At 43.4% G+C, this 25,044-nt stretch overlaps 1 protein-coding gene across 2 annotated transcripts in view; it reads right to left on the bottom strand.

The window, feature by feature from the left end:
* Positions 1-25,044, bottom strand: part of ERICH3 (glutamate rich 3) — a 554,163-nt gene that overhangs the window by 319,331 nt on the left and 209,788 nt on the right. For both annotated transcript variants that reach the window (XM_085602275.1, XM_085602276.1), the window contains exons 8-9: positions 18,702-18,882; positions 5,565-5,751 (exon numbers count right to left, since the gene is read on the bottom strand). In XM_085602275.1, the coding sequence (XP_085458401.1) occupies positions 5,565-5,751; positions 18,702-18,882 (368 nt within the window). The remainder of the gene's footprint in view (positions 1-5,564; positions 5,752-18,701; positions 18,883-25,044) is intronic.

Here is a 25,044-nt window from a genome sequence, read left to right as displayed (position 1 = left end):
GGTTTATTTCATACAACATAAGTATGACGATAGAGTGGGTTATCTTACTGGCGATCCAGGGCAAGCAGCCCCTCGCTGCTCCGCCCGCCTTATGAGCCAGCACGCACGGTGGGTCGATGCCCGACAGCGCGGCACATACTTTTCAGATCCACTTTTCAGATCCTCCTTTGGATCACGAGATCTGTCTAATACTCCCGCCCCCTTTTTACGGGGGGCGGAGCGTGTTATGGCACACCCCCGGTTGGTCAGGCCCCCCAACCGCCCGAAGGACTAACGGGGCGCCGTCGCGGTCTTCCCAGAACCTCCTTCGGCTCCTGGACCTTGGCTCGGGCACCCTTAATGTGCCGGACAGGGGTACCCTTACTGTACCGACTGTCGCAGAGGTACCCTTACTGTACCGTTCTGCCTCCAGATCGCCCTGTAACTCCGCCACAGCTCTGGGGAGGCTTCCGTCGCTGCCAGAGCCCCCCTTCCTCCCTTCGCTGTTATAGGTGCGAGCTAGCTTTTACTGGGCTAAATTATGGGTCCTGTTCTGTAACCCGTACATGACCGCATTAATTTGCAACATTACTCAGGAGCCCAGGGCAGACTAACAAAGGATGTCTTTTGGCCCCACTGCCGTTCAGCTTAGACGTGAATGGTGTTCCTAACTTTCTTAGCGATGCGACTGCAGATCTTCCTGACGTAATTAGGGGAAGATCTAGCACCTACATATGGAGCCAGAACTGAACCATGGCTGAAATTCTTCAATCCATCGATACCCTTCATATCCTAGCACGAAGAAGGTTTTAATTTCCACTTTGTCTACAAAGGTGATGTATTGATAGCGTCAAGGTGCCCGAATTGCTGCTGCTTCGAGGTTTGCATGATTTCTCGGCAGGGCAAAACATTCAACGTAACTGCTATATGGACGCCTTTTCATGACTCCGGATAAAGCCAATATGTCTGACTGAGCTGCCGAAGAATACATCTGTCAGCTCGATGACCCAAATTTGTGAACGTTTCCCAACTCCCTGGCTCCAAGGACAGGCTGAGCGGAAAGAGCAACACCTAAATCTGTTTCTCAGGCTGGAAACTATGGCATGGGTAACAAGGCATTGGTGAAATAGGCGCTTATGGACCTGCAATCCTATTATGATTTTTCAATTGGCCAAATTAGGGGCCTTCCTGGCTTAGAAGTGTGTGTTCCCAACAGCTACAGCACAATAAGCAGGGTGAAGGTAACGTGCGAGTTAACCACTTTCCCTACGTATATAAACACAAGCTGACATCACGGGTATCTAATGAGGGGATGGGCCCTTAAAAGCTATGAGCATCAGACAGTACGGGGGCAACAGCCACAGTCTATGTACTCTCACCCAGCACACGGGAAACATATGCTCACTGTCCCTGGCTGCTTCATGTCACGGTCTCTGAATGGTTACTGCCACAAACCTTAGCTGGTGACAGCATTGTTGGCAAATGATTCGTTGACAATCTTACCTTCCTACAGCATGCCAGTCCCAATAAATGAACAATCGATAAAACTGCTAACTCTGCCATGTTTACCTTTTCGGCCATTAACTCCCTACGTTTGCTTCCTTTCACATTGTATTATCCTATTGTTTACTACAAACTGACCACTATCTTAGCAACATCTCCTCGTATTAGCCTTTCTACTTGCAAATTAAGTTACATTAAATTGGATGATAGAGTCTTATACTAGTCCCGCTGTTCATCCCAATCTTTTCTTGCTCTCCACTGGGACAGCGTATCCAATTTCCTTGCTTGTTGGATAGAAGCTAGCTTTTAGACTTTATTGCTGCTGCAAGGAGTTAATAGGTTTGCCTACAGTCCTTGTTATACCGGTGTTGCTGCGCTATAGGTAATTCGTGGCACCTGACATAGTGGTTTGAAAAAGAAACTTCTTATTTTATCAAATAATTTGTTGTGAGCCCCAGTTATGATTTCGTTCACATCTTCATAGTTGGCAGTGTTTCTATCTTGCCAATACCTGGGTCACGTCTGCCTTGGAAAGCAGCACATCTCTGGTCATGCTCATTTCAGACGGTGTTAAGCCCGTTCTATTACTAGAAAGTTGAAGTGCAAAGTTCAAGAGGTATGGTCGCTCTCTGCTCTCTCAATGATTACCATGTAGATGAGGGCATGCCATTCTGGGGTGTCTGGTTGAAGTATGCACATGTAATTGACACTCTCATTCTGGGGTGTCTGGTTGAAGTATGCACAGGTAATTGACACTCTCCCACGTGCAGCGCTGTGAAACGTTTGAAGTAGTTCATCAAATTCAGCCAGCCACCCCCCTAGGTGGAGGCTTGCACTCCCAAACTTCTGCTAGTGTAAAACCCGGTCACACCTCCAGTTCAGTGGAATTTAGTAATTCACGACACTGACAACCCCAGGGGCCTAATACTGGAGGGAGGGAACAGGAAGGCGATCTGCAGGGGCGGGAGGCATAAATAGGCCTAGCCCCGCCCAGCCCAGTGGCCCGCCTCCCCCGGCAGGGCCAATGATTGGGGCCTGCCCTCCCGAGGCGCGGCATCCTGTCCTGAGAGAGGTGGAACCAGGGGGGGAGGCTCCGACGGGTGGCCACTAGAAGGCTGACCTGCCAATGTCCCCCTGCGTGGGACGCGGCCAGCGGCAATCTCTGGAGAACTCCCTAACGTGCCTGGAAAAGTCTAATTTACTCCTTTATTTTACTCACTGGTATTCCTAGAAATACTAAACCCTACCACTTTCAGAGATCATCAGCCACTGCTTGTGAGCAGACCTGGCAGGAAGCAGAGAGGACAGTGTAAAGGCAGAGTGAGCACTCAACGTGCAAGGGGGTCGCAGCACAGATTTCACAAGTGGATAAGATTGCCAAACTCTTTTCTTATCTGCAATTTATAACCAAAAATAGGTCCTGTGATCCGGGCCTCATCAAGAGTTTTGTGAACCTGGTTCAAGTGGAAGCTGCAACTCCCACTTGTCAGCCTCGGCAGCTGCAAGGGCGAGGGCTGCGGGCAGTGTGCATGAGCACCGTGTGGTGTGCAAAGGACAGAGAGCAGTACGTGTTGAATATGCCGATGCTCCCATTTTCCATGGCGGCGCTGCAGGAGGAAAGGCAGAATAAATACGGAGTGCGTGGCTCACTCATTCAGCTGGATCCACTTGCAGGGTTCGTACGGGCATGGAAAGGGCTGCAGCCGTCCTCGCCCTGCCTTCTCCCCAGACTCCCTAGCAAGCATGTATTTGGTGGATGCAACAGTCCTGACAAAACACGCCTCACACTAATCAGCAAACACATACATCCACAGGTTAATGGTACCAGGACTGGTGACTGCAAATCCCCAAGGCTCGGGCTGGGGCTTAGCGACCAAATGTTTCTGTTGGGGGAAAATGTGTGATCATTTCCCACAAGTAGATTCCATCGGGGTCAGGAATAACTGCTGCAGAGTAGGAGATGTATTTCATGAACTCTTTGGATAGTATAGGACTGCCTTCTACATCTGATGCGTTTGCCATTTAAAGAATCTGTATAGATCAAGTTGAGCTCTGAAATGCATTCAGAATTGTTATGCAAGCCTCCCTCCTACACTTACCAGTTGTGAAACTGGCCGCCATATTTAAAGAATAACCGTGGCGTGCAGCAGTGTAACAATTTCGGGAGGAGGAGCAGGAGAGGCTCCAGAGTAGTTATTTAGAAGAGGTGAATGCACATGGGTCAGAAAGTCACTCAAAGACTGCATGCTCAGAGTCACCCTGGAAGCCGGGCCTGGCAGCACAGACGAGCAGGACACCGAGCGCTGCCTGGCTCCCATTCAAGGCTACCCTGCTCTCAATGAATGGCAGTGCGAGCTCTGCTGTATCCACTGTATGGGGCGCCTTGTAAACCAAAAGCAAGGAGCGGTCGCCATGTTACAGAAATTGGAAAAAATAGTTCTCCCCAGAACACAAAGAATGGTAGTTAGGTGCTGCTCTGTGCAGAAAAATGGAAGTGAGGTATCGCTTCATGGACCAATTAGGAGGCGGCAAAAAAGAGCGATTGTACAATGAACCAATGAGAAGGCAGCAGACGGGAGCAAAGTCTTGTATTGATACTGCAGGTCTTCCAGACAGCTCATGCATGCTGCCTAGGCTCGAGCTAAACAATGTGTTCCATACAAAGAATGAAATTACTCAAAATAAATAAAGTATCTATTGGAAAATCTAATTGTGGGGGATAAACTACATTACTGGTGATTGAGAATATACTTTATATTTTAGCCCAATGTGTCTTTTGCAAAACAAAAGGTAAATATTCACACAGAATTAAATATGGAGGATATCTGTACCTGTAATATGTGTGCTTCATTCATAGCCAATATAGTGGATGGTGTTTCCTCCATCTGCACTCTCTCTGCTTTTCGTACCAACACTCCACCTGGTGGAATTTGGCGCTGAGAGGCTCAATAAACCACTCCACGAACACTCCTTTCATATGTTCACATTTTTTGTAACAGAAGGCTCCGCAAATATCCTATTGTCCAAAGAATGTATAAAGGCTAAACATTTTTTGACCCATACATTTTGTCCCTGTCCCTTTTTTTATTTCTTCTTTTATCGTTCGTCCTAATTTTCCTTGCATGTGTGTATTTGTGTGTTTTGCGCCATTCACAGGTTTTTGTCAGGCTTTTTCAGACTTAAAGTGTGAACTGTCCCAAATATCAAAACAAGTTATCAGCAGTGGGGTGGGGAGTAGGAGGCCCAGAATTTAAGGGGTACATTCAGTTAGCAAGTCGAAGAATGAACCATGCATTTAGCACCAAATGTACCTGTATTACACGCTGGTTGACCACCTGATATTGTGAATCATAAAACTAGGACTTTATTACAGATGGATAAAAAAGAATTGGTTTTGTAATTGCCCGTTCCATCTATACTCTGCCTATGCGTCTTCTAACTGCTCCGAAAAGTTGCGGCAGTGTCTGGAATTTCTGCTGCGTAAGATTAAATGGAAGGTTTTCCAGATCAAACACATTTTCCGAGCAGTCCGTTTTATACTTTTTAATGGTGTCTTAGTATGGAGATCCAGGACACACACTTGAAGGAGCCTGAGAGATACCAGTGTCAGCACAAGGGAATAGCATGCACTGCGACTCACCTTATAGCACATGCATTTCTGTTTGCTCCTGAAGCACAGTTAGAAGACCACTGCATATTGTAGTCGCCCTGACATCATATGCACTTGGAGCTGAAAAGGACCACATATCAAGCTAAGAAAATTCGTGGTCTGTATTAGAATTATGCCTATTGTCTGGTGGTAGGTGTTCCTCATTTTGCATCGCCATGAAAAATGGGCCGAATTAACAACATAATCCTCTTCCTACCACCCCAACACTATAAGCTCTCACCAGGTACTGTGGGTAATACTGGAGGAGCCCACCATATGTGGGGTGACATGGAGGCCTCCTTTCTCTAGACCCGTCAGTGGGCAACCTCCACTTGTCTGCAGCTCCTGAGGCCGCTGTATCCACTTTCGCTGTGTGTTTCTGCCCAGGATCAAAATAAATCGATGTAACTTTGAATACGTGGTGCATATGTACCTGTAGCATGGAGAAGCTCCTTCGATGTTCACAAATCTAAAGTATCCATGTTTTCCGCCAAGCCTTGCACCTTTTCGATGCTTATATTCACAGCAAGAGCTTAATCGATCAACCAGTATTGCATTGATATAAAATGTGAGGCTAAAAGGGAATCCACGGTGTCTTCTAGACGTGCACTGGAACGTCTCTGTGAAACAGAAGAATAGAAAGTGCATTATTACCTGGTGTGTAGTTTCAGTGGCATGAGCTTCATGCATTGGACCCTTTCTAGCTTAGCGCAAGGACGCTTGTAAGCAATAGTGGGGTCTGTAAAAACATGCATGAATGAATACATAAAAAAATAAACAAATAAATAACTAAATACCAAAAATGCAGTGTTTTACATATCCTGTTTGGATATCAGTGGTCTACAAAAGAAAGTTACAAAAACAAGCATTGTCTGGCATTTAGTTTGATATCTTTGCAGGTTGCATGTAGAGTGATAAGCAGACACACAATACAGTTCACACCTATTCACTATAGAATTATCCCACAGCCTCATGCTTTGTCATTGCATCTAATTTAAATGCTAAGTAACTGAATGTACCCATACTGAAAAAAAACATGTTTGAATTTGATGTTCTATTTTGTAGCAAAAACGGTCATGGCATGGAATCAGAATATGGTCACCAAAATATCTTCTAACAAAAATACGTGTCCTACACACGCTTTACAAAAAGAATCACACCAATTTAGTTAGAAATACAAAATCTACAGCCAATGGGATGATAGTTTCGTAAAAGTTATTTAGGATACAATATTTCTGTTGTACATTATTTTTGTTCATGAGTCCTGACATACAACCCAACATCAGACAGGTTGCAGAAACCGCAAGGAATAAAAGGAACGGCATCTAGTGCTGGAATTGGAAAACATTTTCTCCAGGAGCCCATCAACTGGGGGACAAGGCATGGCAGAGGAAAGTGGGTGGGGTCACGAGGGGCACAGCTTGAAAAGCAAATTCTGACAGGTCAGCTTACACATTTGCTGCAAAGAAATTGGACACGTGATATCAAATCGGATCTAGTTTACTTGATCAGTCACAAAGAGGTAGCATTTTAAAATATTTTATAGGGTTAAGACACCAGCTGCAGAGATGTGTGCTCAGCAATTTTGAAGGGATTATAAATTGTGGTGTTAATGCAGTTCTGGGAGAGTGCTGTGTTTTGTCCAATCATAGTTCTGTCTCATAAAGTAGCATAGAGGGTTAATGAGACTGCTGCAAACCACATCGTGTAACATGCAAATCACAGATTTGTATGTATGTAGATAAGTAAGTGAGCTACCACTTTTGACACAAAGATCATTTTGTTACCCCCAGTTCATAAATTGCAATCCTTCTATTGTAGCAAAGTGATTGTTAGAAATCGGGGTCTCTAGTTGGCAGAGATAGGTATCTTTGTCCAAGTAGGGGCCCTTCTTACTAGTCAGGGTAAGGGGGAAGTACTTCTAAAATAACCTCTGCTCACCCCCTTGGTAGCTTGGCACGAGCATACAGGTTTATCTCAGAGGCAGTGTGCAAAGCATTTGTGAACACATACAGTAATATAGTGACAACACTACAAATGGACACCACACCAGTTTAGAAAAATAAGTAATCTTTATCTACAACAAAACAAGACCAAGCGACAAAACTCCACAATACAGTACTAAAAATATGATTCTTAAATGGTAGAAACAGTTCTGTTCCAAGAAAATGTTGGATGCAAATACTTTTACACCAAGTACCTTGGAATGCTTAGAAAAATGCAAGCTAAAAGGGAAGGTGATTCGTCGGTTCCTTACACTCAGGGAAGGAGATGCATCGGTTCCTTGCTCCAGGGGATTTGATGCGTCGGATCCTTACTGCTTGCCAGGGGAGGTGATGAGTCGGTTCAATACTGGAGAGGAGGTGATGCGCCGGTTTCTTACTGCGTGGGGAGGTGATGCAGCAGTTTCTTCCTGCATCTCCCAACGATGCGACAAACTTGACTCTTCGAAGCGAGGCGTGACAATCTGGTACGATGCGATGTGTGAAGAAGATGGATGCGCTGCAATGATTTCAGCCGCGTACCCTCGATACATCAGTTTGTTCCACAACAGGGTCTGCGTGAGAATCAGTGCGGTGATCTCGGACATCAGAGATAGGTGCACAGGATTCATCGCACGGCAGACACTTCAGCCATTAGCAGACGCTGCGCCAATACTTCCACAGGGACGATGCATCGGAAATTTCTTCTTGCACCGCTGCGATGCACTGGAAACAGGCGATGTGTCGATTTTTACTGTTCTTGCAGTTTCCAGTCCCAAAACAACCTCCAGAGGTCCAGAACACTGGCAGGCACCTCAAAGCAGGCCAGAACTCAAAGCAAAGGAGTTCAGAGGGGATTGGGGGTGATGTCTTTGTGTGCCTGAGACTTCAGAACAGGACGCAAGCTCCATTTTGAGCCCTTCGAGATTCCTCAAGCAGTGGACACAGCACATGGCAAAGTCCTTCTCCTTTCCTTGGCAAAAAGTAGCCACTGCATGCCAACCCCAGACAGCAAACAGCACAGGGGCAGTATTCATCCTCAATTTCTCCAGCTCTACTCCTTGGCAAAGGTTACTTTTGATTCCCAGAAGTAATCTTTGAAGTCTTTTCTATCCCTGAGACTTCCAACAGGAGGCAAGATCTACTTCAGCCCTTGCAGAAAACTCTAACAGAAGGATGATGAAAGCACAGACCAGTCCTTTCCATATCCAAGACAGAAGCAGCCACTGCAGACCAACCCCAACAGTACACAGCACAGGGTCAGGACTCCTCCTCCAGCTTTCCCGGTCCGTCATCCTGGCAGGTTCCTTAGTTCAGCAGTGATCTATAGTTCAGGGGTCTGGGCCCCACTTTTTACAGCACAAATTCCTTTGCCCAGTCAAAACCAGTTCTGTCCTCTCTGGTGCAGCTGCCCGGCAAGAGGTGGAGAGAGCATTGTCTAAGGCAGACCAGACCCATTAAAGTGTGAAAGAAATCTCCCCCCCCCCCGCTCTAAATGCAGCCCAGGTCTATTCAGCCCAGCCCTGACTCATCCAGGAAAGGCAGAACACACATCAACCCCCTCCGGTGGCCGTCTGAGAGAATGCACATCCCCATCCCCTGTCATTCAAAAGCCAGACAGTCAATCCACAAACCAGTAGAGGCACACAGGATGGCTAAGCAAGAAAATACCCATTTTTTAAAGTGTTATTTTCAAAAACACAATATAAAAATCATCTTTACAAAAAGTTGCATTTTTATATTCTGAGTTCTGGCATACTAAACTCCATCTTTCTATCTTGTCCCTTTGGGAAGTTATATTTATAAGATTTTATAAATAAACTCCCATTCTATCCTGTAGGACAGATAGCCTTTAAATAGTGAAAAACAAAATTGGCAGAATATGCCACACACATCAGGGCATGTCCTACCTTTCACATACACTCTACCCTGCCCACATGGCTATCTTGGGCCTGCCTTAGGAGTGACTCACATGTCAGAAAATGGAAGGTTAGGGCCTGGCAAGTGAGTGCATTTGCCAGGTCGACATGGCAGTACCAAACTGCACACAGACACTGCAGTGGCAGGTCTGAGTTACATTTACAGGCTGCTCATTTGGGTGGCACAATCAGTGCTGCAGGACCACTAGCAGCATTTGATTTACAGGCCCTGGGCCCACACAGTGCACTGTACCAGGGATTACCAGTAAATCAAATATGCCAATCATGGAATCACCAATCCATAAATACAGTTTACAGGGAGAGCATATGCACTTTAGCACTGATCATCCGTGGTAAAGTGCCCAGAGTCATAAAACCAACAAAAACAGGTCAGAAACAAGAGGCTAAAAGGCAAAAAGTCTGGGGATAAGCCCGCTGAAAAAGCCAGGTCTAACAGTGATGTTTATGTTATATACCAGCATCAAGGAGCTGCATGCAATCAGTTTTGCAAGACTTAAAGATAACAAGAGTCAAACAGGCATTACTGGCTTTACAACAACTAGTATCAGGAAAAACCTGCCAGGCAAAAATTATTTTTAACGTACTGAATGTGTTTATCTAAGTAAGTCAATATAACTGTGTAGATCGTTGTACTTTTATGGCTGTTGTTTTTAGCCAAATAAAGATATTTTAACTTAAAAACTATGTGTGTGTGAAGTAGAGCACTCTAACACCCTGCACTGGGAGGAGGAACACTATACAAGAACTAAATAAATTAGTAGGTGGCATTAAAATTGTTATTAGTATAATTACTCATGCACACAGATAATCTTGCATTCTTACAGTGCATGCACATCTCTTATATAGTTGTAGAAATCAAGGAACGCTGAAAATTCAAAGAGATACAATGCTGAGAGAATAGTATGGAAATCATACTGGCATTATACCATGTAGGAAGCAATAGCCATCTAAAACGTCAGGGTAATGCAAATTGCCTAAGACAGTATCAGCAAGAAATAGAGTCTAAAGTTGAATAAGAATAAAGAGTATGAAAAATAAACTTTTAAGCTTAGCGAAACCCAAGGTTAACGATCTATAAAATCATCATCAATAGGTATATGTCATTTAGGGACCACAATTCGCAAAGTGCGAACCTAACTATAACCAAGAGTTAAGTAAATAATTAAAAGAGTTGTGCCCTAGAAGAGCAACGATCCAGTAAAATAATAATAAAGCTATCTATAAAATGTAGAAACCATGAGGCAGAAGCCTAGTTCCCTCATGGCTACATGTAGAAATACCTTCAGAGAGAAGAAAATGTATATCATTAGAGGGAAATGACCTTCAGAGAGAAGAAATCCTCAGAAATAACGCAAAGCATTATAACAATTGTGTTACATCGCTTTACATTGTGTTTATTTTTAACAGAGTGTTGTTCTACTTTTACCATAGTAGTGTTCTGGATTGACTCTGCATTGGAGATATTCTGGAGGACTGGCTGTGTGCAGGTGCACTGTACTATGCTGCTGCCAATAAATCTTTATTTATAAAACAAATCTGTTTTTAGATCTTACAATGGTGACGAGGAGTGGCAAGTAGTCTTTAGAACACTACCGCAAGTTCAAGGCGGTGGTGATAGAAATGCATGTGATGACGCTATGCTATGGATGCAAAATCGTTTAAACCTATTACTAGTTTTGCTCTCAATAGATTTAAGTTGTATACCAAAGTGCAGGAAGAGAGTGAAACGTTTGAGGAGTTTCTCACTCGGCTACGAGGCTTGTCTACAAACTGCATCTACGGACCTATCACAGATGAGATGATTTGGGGCCAGATTATTGTACATTTCAGGAGCAAGAAGGTCCAAGAACTATTGTGGATAATGGGTGTCCTAAATTTGTGGGCTGTTATTAGTACTCCACACACACTAACCTCAGCAGTGTTGCAGAGGATGGGAACCAGAGGCACAGGGCCAAGGGGCAAGCCAGCCTCCTCTATTTTATGAATACACAAAAATGGGCTGCCCCTCGATTAAATTCCTACGGTTATCTACAGAGTTCTAATGAGATGCAGCACCAGTGGGGGCATCCATAAAAAGTTACGGACAGGCCTCACACACCGCCCGGTGTCATGCTTCATCATCGGCTGTCCTCGCCCTCTAAAAACTTGGTTTGATAGAGGGCGGGCATACACCTGGAGACAGGGATGCACTTCTAAATCTAAGTCATGGCTGTGGGGGAGTGATAAGTGACTTAAAAACCATTACATTAGTCCATATACTATGTTTATTCAAGTGGTAAATGTATGGTGGTTAAAAACTGAGTGAACGGTGATGTGGGATGTTATTCTCCCTTCACCGTGTGAAATGCGGTCGACATGTTTCTGCTAATGTGTCCCCGAAGGGTACGTAGCATTCTTCAGGACCAAAGGGGGTTATTACCTATGGACTCACCTCCTCACACCTAGTGTCAAGGAAGGAGATTCTGTCTCTAGAATGGGGGGGGGGGGTTTGTGATTTTTAAAAAAAAGTATCAATAATTCCCTCTTGGTATAGTACCACTGTGAGTGACTCTGTAGAAAAAGGAAAGAGTAAAGGGAAACATACAAACCAAAGCGTGTGAGTATGTGAACAAATTGTATACTAGGACCATCCATCCTGCGTCATACCTATTGCGCGCGTGGTGGTGTGGTGTGGTCTTTATGAGACACGTGACATGTGCAACGTGTACTCATACAGTCACATAAAAGCGGTATCAAACCAACTCTTACCCTGTATTTCTACCCTACACGCTCCATGGGAGGGCTGTGGTGGAAGGACCTACTTAGACTTTCTGAAAGGAGAAATACATGTAGTCACTAGTGGTAGCTTAAGTTAGTTACCATCATACATAAAAAGCCAGGAGCAGGACTCCCAGCTTGGCAAACATGACATGGTGGTATCCCATACTGTGGACCACCCATTCAAAATCACGCTAACATTCCTTCAAACACACTCTTACTGTCTGACTTCAGTGCTTCCAGCCGTTATTCCCAGAGGCGTCCTCTCTCTGTCTCCCCGTTGATGGTAAATGGTGAGACTCAGAGGGTTTTTATACTCTGGTGCCGTGGTTAATTGGTGCACTAATTAGAGTTAGTTGGGCCAGTTATGTGAGTTTCCTGTGTCCTTCTCTGGGACTGCCTGGCCGCCTGGTGGAAGGCGTGTCTGTAGCGGACCTGTTGGCATTGGTCAGAACGTGCCGGTATTCTTAATATGGCCGCTCCCCTCATCTGCGAGACTAAGGCAGTCGCGGGGGAACTCGCTCTCATGTATACGAGAGTGCAAGCTAGCGATATCCACGCCTATACCCGGCGGTGAAAATGTCCCGGTATTGCGCATGTGCGTGGAGCCGAATGTCCCAGTGGCGCACATGCGCTCTAGTAGTCTAGTGAAGCACTTGCCCTAGTTGTGGTTATCGGGCGTGTGCAGTCTTAACCCAATTGTTATTTCATCAGTGAGCTGCAGTATGGCCCGCTCGTGATCCCTGTAATGCGAGGGGCCACAGTGAATGTCCCTGTCACTCTATACATTAAAGGTACTTTACTATTGCTTGCATTGTTATTTCCAGTAATCTGATCACAGATCATGTATTCCCTTCTACATGCGCAATATTCCCGCACTTGATTGTCAGCGGCATTGGTTGCTGCATGCAGTTTCCAGGGTTGATAACATGGGGTTTACCAATGCGATGTGCTTCCTCTGCCAAGTTATTGTAAGTGCGTATGGGCAGTACTCGCGCAATTGTTAGAGGGTCCATTGAAATAAATCACTAGGTACAGTGTCATAGATAGGCACTTGGTGGGTAGCAGTTCAGGTTGTGCCCCTTCTACACTAGACCAGATTCTTAGAGCTGTTGCTGACTCAGAAGGTGTAGATGATTTATTCGGTATGGTTAACTAGCTAGCTGCAGCCAAGGTATCTCATCATTTAATCCTTTATCCCAGCTGCGGAGTCTGTATACCCAGCGTTGTTCTCGGATGTGGAGTTGTCTGGAAATGTCTGTTTTCTGTTTATTCATAACCTTTAGTACGACCCACTTGAGGTCCAGGTCGCTGTGGCCTTTCTCCGTGAAATGTTTCATAAGTTTGGTGTTGGTCTTTCTGCACCGGATCGTGCTGCGGTGTTCACTGACCCGTGTCTTCACCTTCCTAGTGGTCATCCCGATGTACTTCAGGTTCTGGTACTTCAAATCTTTTTGTAAAGATAGCAAGACGTCTGAACGAGTGTGCAGTGTGGCGACTAGTAATTTGAGGTGGTCTCACAATTACAAGAATGGTGACAAACTGTTTAATTGTTTCAGTTGTGGGAGCACAGGCCACATCGCCTCTTCCCCGCGGTGCCCTGATGTGTGGAAGGAAGGTAGTAAATGTGGTCGCATTGGGCATTTTACATGGGAATGTAGAGATTGAGAAAAACAATAGCAGTAAAACTACTAAAGGAAAAGTTTCATGTGTGAATGACGATACCAACCAGGATGCAGAGGGTGGAGGAGAGAGTGGTATAGTTCTATCAATCAATGATTTTGGTACGGTGAAGGAAAGGGAGGGTGCTATGGGGACTCCCACATGTGTGGTGTGTATATTAAATGTTGAACTTGAATTGATGGCTGATTCTGGATCACCATGCACTATTATAACCAAGGACTATTGTGTATAACAGTCTGAAAATTTAGTACAGTTGGACACTCTCAAGAAATCTGACATAATTGCTGAAAGCTTGAAGGCTCTAGGATTGATACTGAGGATTAAGAGGAGGTGGATATTGAATTTAAAAGCAGAAGTTCTCAAATTAAATTGTATGTGGCAGTCAAAGGGGTCAATGTACTGTGTTGGAGAGACCAGGCTAAGTTAGGTATCATCCTTAATCCGACAAGTGAAAACCTGTGTTGATTGTGCCTGACAGTCCCGCAAAATATGACGCAATCCAGCAGGTTCCCAGTCTGTTTGCTGAAAGTTTAGGAAAAATGTTCCAGTTTAGCCAGAAGATCAAAGTGAAAGATGGCTCTGTCCCTGTGTAGCAGAAGTTATGGGGTGCCGGTGAAAGTGAGGGAGGAGTTAAAAAACATGTTGGAAGGGTTTGTTGAGGAAAGCATAATTGAGGAGGTGGAGTCACAGGAGAGGGTTTCCCCCTTTGTTTTGGCTCGCAAACCGGATAAAAGTATGAGATTATGTGTGGATTTGCGAGTCTTGAATGCCAATTTGGCAGTTGAATGACATCCACTTCCAAACATCAATAAAGTAGTGTGTATGCTGGAGGCAGCCAGACTGTTCTCTACCTTCGATCTCTGTTCAGCATACCACCAGATTGAAGTTACTGATGGGTCGAGAAAATTCACTGCATTCATAACACCCCAAGGTTTATTTCAATTCAAAAGGATGCCCTTTGTTTTAGCCTCAGCTGCATCCATATTTCAAAGGGCAATGTTTAACACTTTCAAGGATGTGGACAAATTTGTGAAATGCTTCCAAGACAACATTCTCATATTTTCAAAGCAGCAACATATGGATAATGAGCTAGAAGTATACAAGAGATTGGGAATGCGTGGTCTGACTCTTACGGCTGAAAACTGTACGTTTTTCCGTAACTCTGTGGAGTATTTGGGGCACACGCTGTCAGGGGATGGTGTGGTGCTTAAGAAATCACTGGTGGATGATATTGTTAAGACTCCTGCACAAGATAATAGGGAGAAGGTATTATCATTTGCTGGGCTATGTGAATACTATAGCAAGTTTAAACAAGGATTGTCCACTGAAATGGAGCCTCTCATGAAACTGACAAGGAATATGGCTGAGTTCATTTGGTCAGAAAGACAACAAGCAGCGTCCCAACAAATCAAGGCACCTATCCTCAAGTCATTCTGTTTGAACAAACTGTGTGCTATAACCGTGGATGCCAGTTTGTAGGTGATAGGCAGAGTGTAGAGTCAGATAAGTGGGAAAGATGAATGGTGTGTAGCATTCGCATCCAGGACGGTAAAGGAGACTAAGAGAAAATATGCTGCAATTGAAAAAGAGCTTTGGGTATATTTTTGGGCTATTGATCAATTCTGCAACTATGTATGGGGTAGTAAAATTCTGATTAAGACGAATCACAAGCCCCTGGTGGGAATTTTGTTACCAGGTAGTGGGTGGAATTCCACTGCATGCATTGCCAGGCTCACTTCCAGATTACAAGAATACAATTTCTGGGTAGAGTATGTTCCTGGGAAAAGCAATGTCACTGGTGACTACTTATCAAGACTGCCATGTTCTGATAATAGTAGTAATGAGGAAAAAGAATGGAATGTAAATGGAGGCAACTGTTAAATATTTTGTGGGTATGGAAATTGAAGGCATTTCAGAAGAAGATTGGAAAGGAGGGATGAATGAAGGTGGTATGTGTCTAATGGTGAAAAAATACTTGATGGAAGGGTGGCCTAAGGAGAAATGTGTGTCTCCTGAAGTTAGACCTTATGCAAATGTTTCTGATGAGTTTGAATTGAAAGGAAATTAGGTATTCAAAGGAGGGAAGGGTGTTCCACCGGGAGGCATGCAGGAAGAGATTTTAAAGTTGGCGCAAGAGGGACACTTAGGAATATCCTCCATGAAAAGTCTCATCAGAGCCAACTTTTGGTTGTCGGGTTTGGACAAGACAGTAGACCATAGGGTTAGAGAATGTACTGAGTGTGTAAAAAGTGAGGGTGTTTCCTGCTTCCCTCAAGCTGGTGTCATGGCCTAAGGCTCCTTGCAAGTAGGTAGCGTTTGATGTTTCAGGTCCTAAAAACAGTTTACCCCATGAGGCCAGGTTTGCGTTGGTTATAATTGATTATCGGAAGTGAAGTTTGTTGCACATGCCACCGCTCAAGTAGTGATTGAATTTTTCAGAGAATTTTTTTCTCGAGAAGGATGTCCAAAGGTGTTGGTGACTGATAATGGGGTGCAGCTTAGGTCGAGTGAAATGGAGGAGTTTCTTAAAAAATTGTGGCATCAGACATATCAGACATGAGCCACAGGGAGAATGGTCAAGTTGAGCGCTTCAACCGTGTGCTTAAAGATGGTGTTGAAGTAGCACGTAAATCTGGAGGTGTATGGAAGGACGTGTTGAGGAAAATGTTATGGATGTATCGCATTACACCCCACTCTGTCACAGAAGTAAGCCCGTTCAGGTTGTTGAAAGGAAGGGATACGGTTTCAAAGTTGTGTCTATGGTGGATGAAAAAGAGACTCAACTGTGCAAACAGTGTTGATATTTGTGATAGGCCTAAAGAGTGAAGGAGAAATAGGAGAATATTAAGGCAAGGTATCACTTAGCAAAATAATAGGGTTTCATTAAAGAAATCATGCCAATTATATCTATGACTCACTTGTCAGTTAGGGCTAGCCTGGAAAGCAACATACTAGCTAAAGGGACTGTCCATTGAAAAGAAAGAAAACAGTTTTCTTTACCTGTCCTGCATCTCTAACCATCATGAACAATGGACATTCAAAAGAAGTTGCTTTAGTGGAAAATGTGGAAAATGTATTGTGATGTCATCAGTCTGATGGCCCCTTTAAACCGTCGCCACAAGACTGAGATTACGAGGAAAGGTATCTGTGGCGACAAGAATTAAGGGGAACAACAGGATCAGGCGTCTGTCAGTACTGTACAACAATTAAATATTGTTTGTTTTGTCTTATTAATATTGTTAAGGGGGAACTGAGTTACATTGCTTTACATTGTGTTTATTTGTTAAGTTCTACTGTTATCATAGCAGTGTTCTGGATTGACTCTGTACTGGAGATATTCTGGAGCACTGGCAGTGAGCAGCTAATACCAATAAATCTTCTTTTGCGTAAAAAAACAGTTTTTGGATCTTACAACCCCTGAAAAAGTTACGAATATTAAGTACCCTTCATAACAGAAAGAATAGAATCGACAGAGAGACACATCTCCCTGGAGACCAATAATAGCATGACATAATCCCAGGAAAAGAAACAACCATGACCAGGGAACATGTACAAACTAATGCAAGAGGAAAGGGTAAAAGAGCCAATCAAAGAGCAAAGGCTATGTGACAGAACCTGAAGAGTAAAACACAAAATGTTTTAAGGCTCACAAGATGATAATCTTGTGGTCAACAATGATCATATATACTGACCATGGAAGTACAAATATCAAAGTACTGAACAAGGAGTACCATCATGAATATATGATATCGCAGATCAGAGAAATAACCCGACACAGAGGGTGAACTCTGCGAGCCTAAATGAGAGTCCAAAGAGCACAAGCTGAGAATACCATCTCAGCATGCATATATTTAGAAATGCTCACAAAGCATACAAAAGATACTCTACAGAGAGTACGGAACATACCATGAAGGTATCAACTCTTAAGCCTGAGCTCTTCTGCAGAGTAAGCAAACTGCAAGACCTGTATATTCGGTATCAATGAAAAACCAAACACAAATAAACAGCTGATAAAATTGTGTCAATGACAGAGCGGAAGGAGAAAGGCACGGCTTTTGTGCCAAGCAGTAAATAGTAGTCCAAAAAAGCCACATATAGTGAAATATACTGTAAAGAATACAACTGTATTGACGAGAATTCTGCAGGATAAATGCACTACTATAATCGCAACTGACCAGAGTAAGGGTGAGGTATAAACGTGTAAAGAAGTGCCAGGTTAGTTAAACAGCCATAACTCCTGCAGTAAGCATAAACACCACACTGGTTGCAACTAGAGAAAGACATTCTGCAAACCAGTGATTTATAAACACTTTCCATACACAAGTCAACAAGAAAGAAAGCAAGCAGAGCCTTCAAAGACATGTCTAGATGTCTTAAATACAGTGTACAGCTCTATGTCGCCGTAAAGCCGAATCATAAAACAAATGAAAAGCATTTGAGAGAGGGTCTATGAAGAGATGACGGGCACCATTGGGGAGTAGTAGGGAGAGAATCTGTGAAGAAGCAGGTCATTGGGGTTAAGTGGATGCCAGCAAAGGTTGTCGCACCGGGTGCCTCCAATGCTAAAGCTGGCCCTGAGCACAGCCCTAGACTAACGTTTTGACGAGCTTGATTTAAACATACCAGACAATGCACAAGACGGGAACTGGGGTCTTTCACTTGTTAAATTGCTGTCTTCCTTGCTGTTGCACCAGCTAGACTCCCTTAGGCAAGGATTACTGGCAGCGCTGCTCCGACATGCACTGACTGAACTGCAAAAAGTTTGTAATGCATATATTTTTAAAAAAATTACAGAAGGGTTTCACAGCAACCCCCAAAAAGGACCTATATTGAGAAAATGTCTACTTTGATTCCAAGTTTAGCAAATTTGATTCAATTCACAACAGCATTTTTACTTGGTTTTTTCTTTTTTTTTTTTTAGCAAAACCTCTAATGGTATTTAAGTCAAAAAGAGAAAAGCTACTTTTTGTATTCCCAAACAACATTTTCTCCTCTTGTATGTTTTGGATAAAACCTGAAATCACGAAACTAATGTAAATGTGCCAAGCAAGTGTTAAATCTTGTTAACCAGGAGTACAATCACATTCCCCAACTCTAACAGGGGGTACTCAGAGGCCTGATGTGGTAAATAGTGGCATTGTTGTCCTACAATTCTTTACCACTACACATGAAATGTCATCTATGTAATGACAATACTAACATTATTACCTCCTTCTAGTAGGTTGCCTTTGTAGATACAAAGGTTTTCACCCCCACAGTGCTGCTGAAAAACCTTTATCTCCTCTTTGTAGCCGATATCATCATGAGATAACCGCACACTTTTCCCAAGGTAGATCATGGTAATAGCCACGTTACTGTGTACCGCCGTTTTATGAAACCTGACAGGATCCTAAGTGAAAGAAACAGAAAATGAATTCAATATGCAGTAAAGAGGAACAAGCAATTACCATCTGGCATGTTGATTGCATGTTACTAAACTGAAAAGCCATCCTTAGTGAACAAAACTGACAATGATCTGGATAAAAAACATTTTCATATTGAATATAGTTGAATATCACACCTTACAATAAAATTCCATTTCGAGAATCGCTTCATATGGTATATTTAAATAAAATTCAAAATTGTGAGTATTGATTGTATTATATTATTGTATAAAACTCCCAATTCTAGCTTTATTTCATTTGGTATAGTTTGAGAAACTTCCTAATACATATATAGGTGAGTGTCTTGTGAGAGTGAAACATCTATACGCAGGCAAATATCCGTAACGCAACCTTTTTTGTCCATGTAAGGGCGAGTGAGGAGGAAACATATTCTGGAGCAATTTAATTTCAGAGCTAATTTCAGCTTTTCTATAGTAGGTAGTAATTAAGAGACTTTCCGAATTGCAGTGTAACTTAGATGGCCAGCATAATGAAGTTTGTTTGATGCACACTTAAACTGATCTTCAGCTTCCATTGGTAATTCATTCCAAGTTAGGTTCACTTTGATGTATTAGCTGCACAACATTTCTGTCCTCAAACATTAAGGGGCCTTCCAAAGCTCAATTCAATACATGCCTGCATTTCTTAGTATCAATGTTTGCAGCCACAGGCCGCCAGGAGTCTTCGGTTTGCACAACAGGCAAACGTGTCCACTTTCCAGATACTGTAGACTACAATTCAAACATTGCATCTTCTGTATACTTTTCCTGAGTCACAGTAAAAGATTTACAATTTTGTGACAAGAAAAAAAGTATATTAAAGGCAACAAGTGTAATTTTGGCAGCAATCATGCATAAGTAAAATCACAATTTTTACTAAAAAAACAAACAAAAAAAAACATCTACACACACATCTTCAGTGCTTCTTATAGAATGAATTCTACAAAGCCGGAAATATTCCCTGGCTTCGTCTTTGCTTTCCTCATAGCCTCTATGCAAAGTCTACTTGTTGTCACAATAGGGTCTTCGGATAAAAGAGCAAATCCTATCTACCTGAAGATTACTGACAGTTAATATTAGATTTATTTTATTGCAAGTACTGACTGAGGATAAGCTAAAGTGCTAGAGTGGCTGATTCTGAGGCAAACCAGCACATACTCGGTTGAAGGTGTATTTAAAGCAGTCATTGGAGGGGGAGATTGTCAGAAGCTGTCAATTGCGGCAGGAAAGGACTATGGCAACATTGCACTAAGAAAAATAATAGGGTTTCATAGAAAAATTCATGACAATTATATCTATGGCTCACTTGTCAGATATGGCTAGACTGGAAAACAACATACCGGCTAAAGGGAAGAGAAAAAAACAGTTTATTTGACCTGTCCTGCATCTCTAACCGTCACCCACAATGGACTTTGTAAAGACCTTGCTATCCTTGAAAATGTATTGTGAGGTCATTAGTCCAATCTCCCCTTTAGACCGTCATAACAAGACTGAGATTACGAGGAAAGGGTTTAATTAAACTGAAGAGATACTTGGAAGGCAGTTCCTAAGAATGTTTATCTATAATCCACAAAGGTTCCAACATGCAACTGCCACAGGGTAGGCGTCTACAAATTTGGGTTCTGGCGATGAAACAACTACTTTGCTACAGTTGGACAACTTGTTCATTTTACCATTCGGACTATAGAGAGATGCTCCATTAATGGACTATACAGAGAAACAATTAACGAGCCAAGTTTAGCAGTTAAAGTAAATACTAGCTGCACTCCACGCAAATCTGGGCTGCATAAGATTAAAATGCAGTTTTAAGTGGATAGGGGGTTGTGAGAAGCCTAGCTTGACTCAGCGAGGAGCCTTCACCTTCTTAGCATTACTTGGTCAAATGAGCGTGCATTACAAAGATCCCAATTTTGTCTTTGTATGGGAGCTTACCTGCCTGGTGTTCAGAGGCAGTGAATGCTCTGAACGATAAAGGTTCAACTCATTCATCATTTACAAGTGCGATATCAATGAGTATTCTTAGTATTGCCTCAGCATTATAGTGTTGCTGATTGGGCTTCTCCAATTAATGCATTCAAACAAATGGAACAATTTAAGCAGGTAAAGGTGTTGACTCTACCAATACTTTCCCCACCTGTGATTTCTTTATTTTGTGTTGTCGAATTCTATATTTATTATCAAAAAGGCAGTGGTATTGTTTCAATACCTTGAACATGCCTACAAGATATTTGTATCAAGATTATAATTTTTAACAATGCTTCTCTGTTAGAAAGCTTTAAATAGAATCTACTGTGCATTAGAAGTAATAGGTGGTACATGTTAACATAAAGAGAAGAACATAAAAGATGAGAACTTAAAACTGACATAATGACCACAATGAGAGTCTCAATCAATGGAAGTTTTAAGTCAATGGGTTTTCAGATCTTGGTCAATCAGAGTCAATACAGAGTGGTTCAAGGGTCAGTCCAAATGCACCCAACCAGAGCTTCCATTTTGTCCAAGTTTAATTTTAGCCAATAGCTATCCATCCAATCCCAAAACTGTTTCAAACTAAGGGCCGGATTTCGATGTTGGACGGACCGGAGTCAGTCCGATATCAATTGGGTACTGGGACTGACCGACCACCTGTCGGTGGTCCCAACCCAGCAATTAGGATGCGACTGAACACTGTTCAGTTGCAGTCCTATTCTTTACAATGGGAGCACGCATTCCGACCGGAATACATGCTCTCATTGTAAAGAGAAGAGGTGCAGTTCATCCCTGCACCCCGTGACAGGCACCTCAAGGTGCCTGCCACAGGGTGCAGGGATCAACAGGGGGGCACCATAGGTGCTCCCTCGTCCGCCATCCGGAGGCCCTGCACCCATGGGGGCCCTGCAAGGGGCCCCCAAATTAGACTTCCAACAGCCTTTCTGTGTCGGAAAGGCCGCACAGAAAGGCTGTCAGAATCAGACATTGTAATCCCTCAGGTGGAAAGAGCCGCCCTTGGGATTACAGGAAGCTTTACGAATGGCAGACGGGCTCTCCGAGCCTGTCAGAAGCCATTCGGAAATCCAGTTTGGATTCATTTCAGACCAACTCCACCCAAATGGGTCGGTTGGAAATGATTCCAAACTGCTGATTACGATGTCGTAGGAACGGCTCCTGCCAAGGGTCGGAGCGGTTTCCTACGGCATCGCAATCAGCCCCTAAATTGGAGATGTTCTGTTTACAGAACATTACCCCATAGGTGACAAATAAGCTGGACATCATCAGCAAACACGTAAACAAAACATCATGGAAACATAGACGTTTGGGAAGAGTTTGAACAAAGATGTGAAATATGGATGGCAACAAGAAGGACACATGGAACACCACACTCAAGATGGATGAGGAAGAGAAGAAACAAGAAAGTGACATCTTGCTAGACAGGAAACAATTGAACCAGCTAAAAACCAGCCTTGATAATCTGATTTTCTAAAGCAAATTTAACAGGATAGTGTGGTCACAGTTGTGAAACAAGGCTGACGGTGACCCACTCAAAGTCAACTCCTACCGGCCCCTCTAACTTCTCAACCTATATTGAAAAATCCTATGGAAGATTCTTGACAACAGGATGATCAGAGTACTGCCCCACTTGACACATCAAGATCAATGCTGGTTTGTACCTGGCCGCAGCACTGTACCAAACATCAGAGGGCTGTTCCACATAGCTATTGACAAAGCTTTTGATTCCTTAGAGTAGAGTTTTCTTTGGGCAGACCTGTTCACTATGAGTTTTGGTGGTGGCATTATTAAATGGGTGCAGCTTCTCTAAGCAGCCACAACAGTTTCAGTCATGGCAGGATTTGTGATCTCTCATCCTGCTGCTGTTCGTTCTGCGCATGGATACTTTAGCATGCCATGTTCACCACAATGGCAAAGGGATCGGGGTTCCTATCCATTGCCACATACTCACTATCTTGCTGTCTGCAGATGACATCTTTCTAATCATGCAAGACCACACCCCGCGCTTGCTGGTTCTAACTGTGGTGCTTTGCATTTTTGGTGCATACTCAAGCAAGTACATAAATAGGCTAAGTCCTGCCTCTTTCTGTTGATGGAGGGGGCGTTGGATCGTTGCCCCCTACAATGGTCCACAGGGTCCCGTGAAGCACACAACATTCAATTTCCCAGTGTGTCTGGGTGTATAGTGACCAACAGGATGTGCTCCAGGGTACCCTCGAGAGGGCGCTGACAGCAAGAACATTGATAGGCTTTTGGTGCAGGCTGCCACTATCGGTTATGAAACGGGTGGCACTCGCCAAAAAGGTACTGCTACCGAGGCTGAAATATTTATTTACAAAACATCAGGCTGCAAGTTAACTACACTTTTTCCAGGCTCTCTCCTTACTATTGAGAGAATTGGTGTGGGGGATGAACAGGAGAAGGGTGACCATCGACACCTTATGCCTTATGCCTTTCTTTAGATAGGGAAGAGGCACTGGGAGTCCCTGATTTTGAACATAATCTGGTAGTATAGCTTGAGAGTGTGGTGGGATGATTCAGCCAAGGCACTTCCTTGGAACTTGTGTATCTATAGGGTGAATCGACTCCTGTGGATGTCTGCGAAAGTGTTTAACAAGAAGTGCAGAGCCATGGCTGCTTCCAGCCCACTGAATGTAGCCCAATATCAACATATATCTCCCTATGGGCGCTCGTGTGTTTCACACAACTGGCTAAGAAAGTGGACAGATTTCATTGGACCCTAGTTGGTATACAGTCAGTGGATCACTTATAAGACTCTGGTCATCTCATTCCCCTTGATGAAATGTCACAGGACAATTTCTGACTCATGCTGCACTAACCAAATCCATTGCACACAGGTGGGGCGGGGTGGGGCTGGGCCACTGACAGAATCACTAATGCAACAGATGTCGACAATGGGGTTTATTACAATGGCTACAGAGCATAAGAACAATGATTCCCAAAAACTTGACTTCATTGAGGGATAAATGGGAGGGCAACTTACATGAAATACTTAAAGACTCAGAATGGAACTGAGCCTTATGGCAGGTACGACGTTCCAGAAAACCGAAGGCAGATTCCCTGATACCAACTGAAATACCAGGGTGGGCAGTAGCCCCCTATGGTATGCTTGCTCACGAGTGAGCTTGTTGCACTGGGCTGAGTGAAAATTGGAATGTATGTTTAGCTGATGCTGAGACAGCACAAGTGGTTGCATGTTTACAAAAAGTGCCTTAACACGCTAGTGCGAAGAGGCTGAATCCTCTTGTGTGCTTATCGTAAAATGCATGAATAATGTTTCCAGGCTACAGCAGGAACATGAGCAGAAGGAAAAACAGTATATGAAGCCAAGAATACCACTATGATGTTAATTTGTCAAAATAAGCTATTACAAGATCAGTTGGAAACTTACCAGACTGTAGCAGAGAAGGTTGCATTACGTATCGCACAATATAATATAAGAAAAGGAGGGAAAGGATTAACACAAGAAAAGTGCACTTAGCCATCGCAAAAGTAGGAATTGATTGGGACCCAGAAACATGGGATGGAAATATTTGGGATTCTTCAGAATCTTCAGACTCTGGGCGAGAGTGTGATGAAGCTAGCAGTCAGTGTGAGGCGGACGATCGAAAGGTTTTTCAGGTGCAGCCCACATATCGATGGAAGATACAGGGTGGTCCAAATTATCCACAAGGGGATGAGATGGATTCAATGGAGGATTTTACTCAACAGGAGATTAATGACATTCTAGATAGATTCCGACAGAGGCCCGGAGAGGCTTTGCTTATATGGATGGTACGACTGTTTGATATAGGAGCCTCTGGGGTGATCTTGGACCATGGAGATCCAATGAAATCTTGCACGCTCAGTACTGATCCTATTGTGCAGGAACAGTTTAGGAATTACAGAGATAATAATCAAACCAGCCTGTTACAATTAGATGTGGTTGGATGTAGTCATAAATACCCAACACAATTGGACTGGCCAGTGAATATTAAAGCTTGGTATACATTAAGAACTGCTATACAGAGGCTTATGGAGGAAGTAATGAAAACTGCAATTTTTCTGGATAATGCACATAAGTTGATGGAGGGGCTGTTGACCACATCAGTGTGAAATAACATAATCTGTTTGGCTCCCCCC

Source organism: Triturus cristatus, chromosome 4_2 (assembly GCF_964204655.1).
Source record: "Triturus cristatus chromosome 4_2, aTriCri1.1, whole genome shotgun sequence".
NCBI classification, from domain to species: Eukaryota; Metazoa; Chordata; class Amphibia; order Caudata; family Salamandridae; genus Triturus; species Triturus cristatus.
Note: the sequence above shows the minus strand (reverse complement) of the source record. Positions and strands in the feature narration are given on the sequence as shown.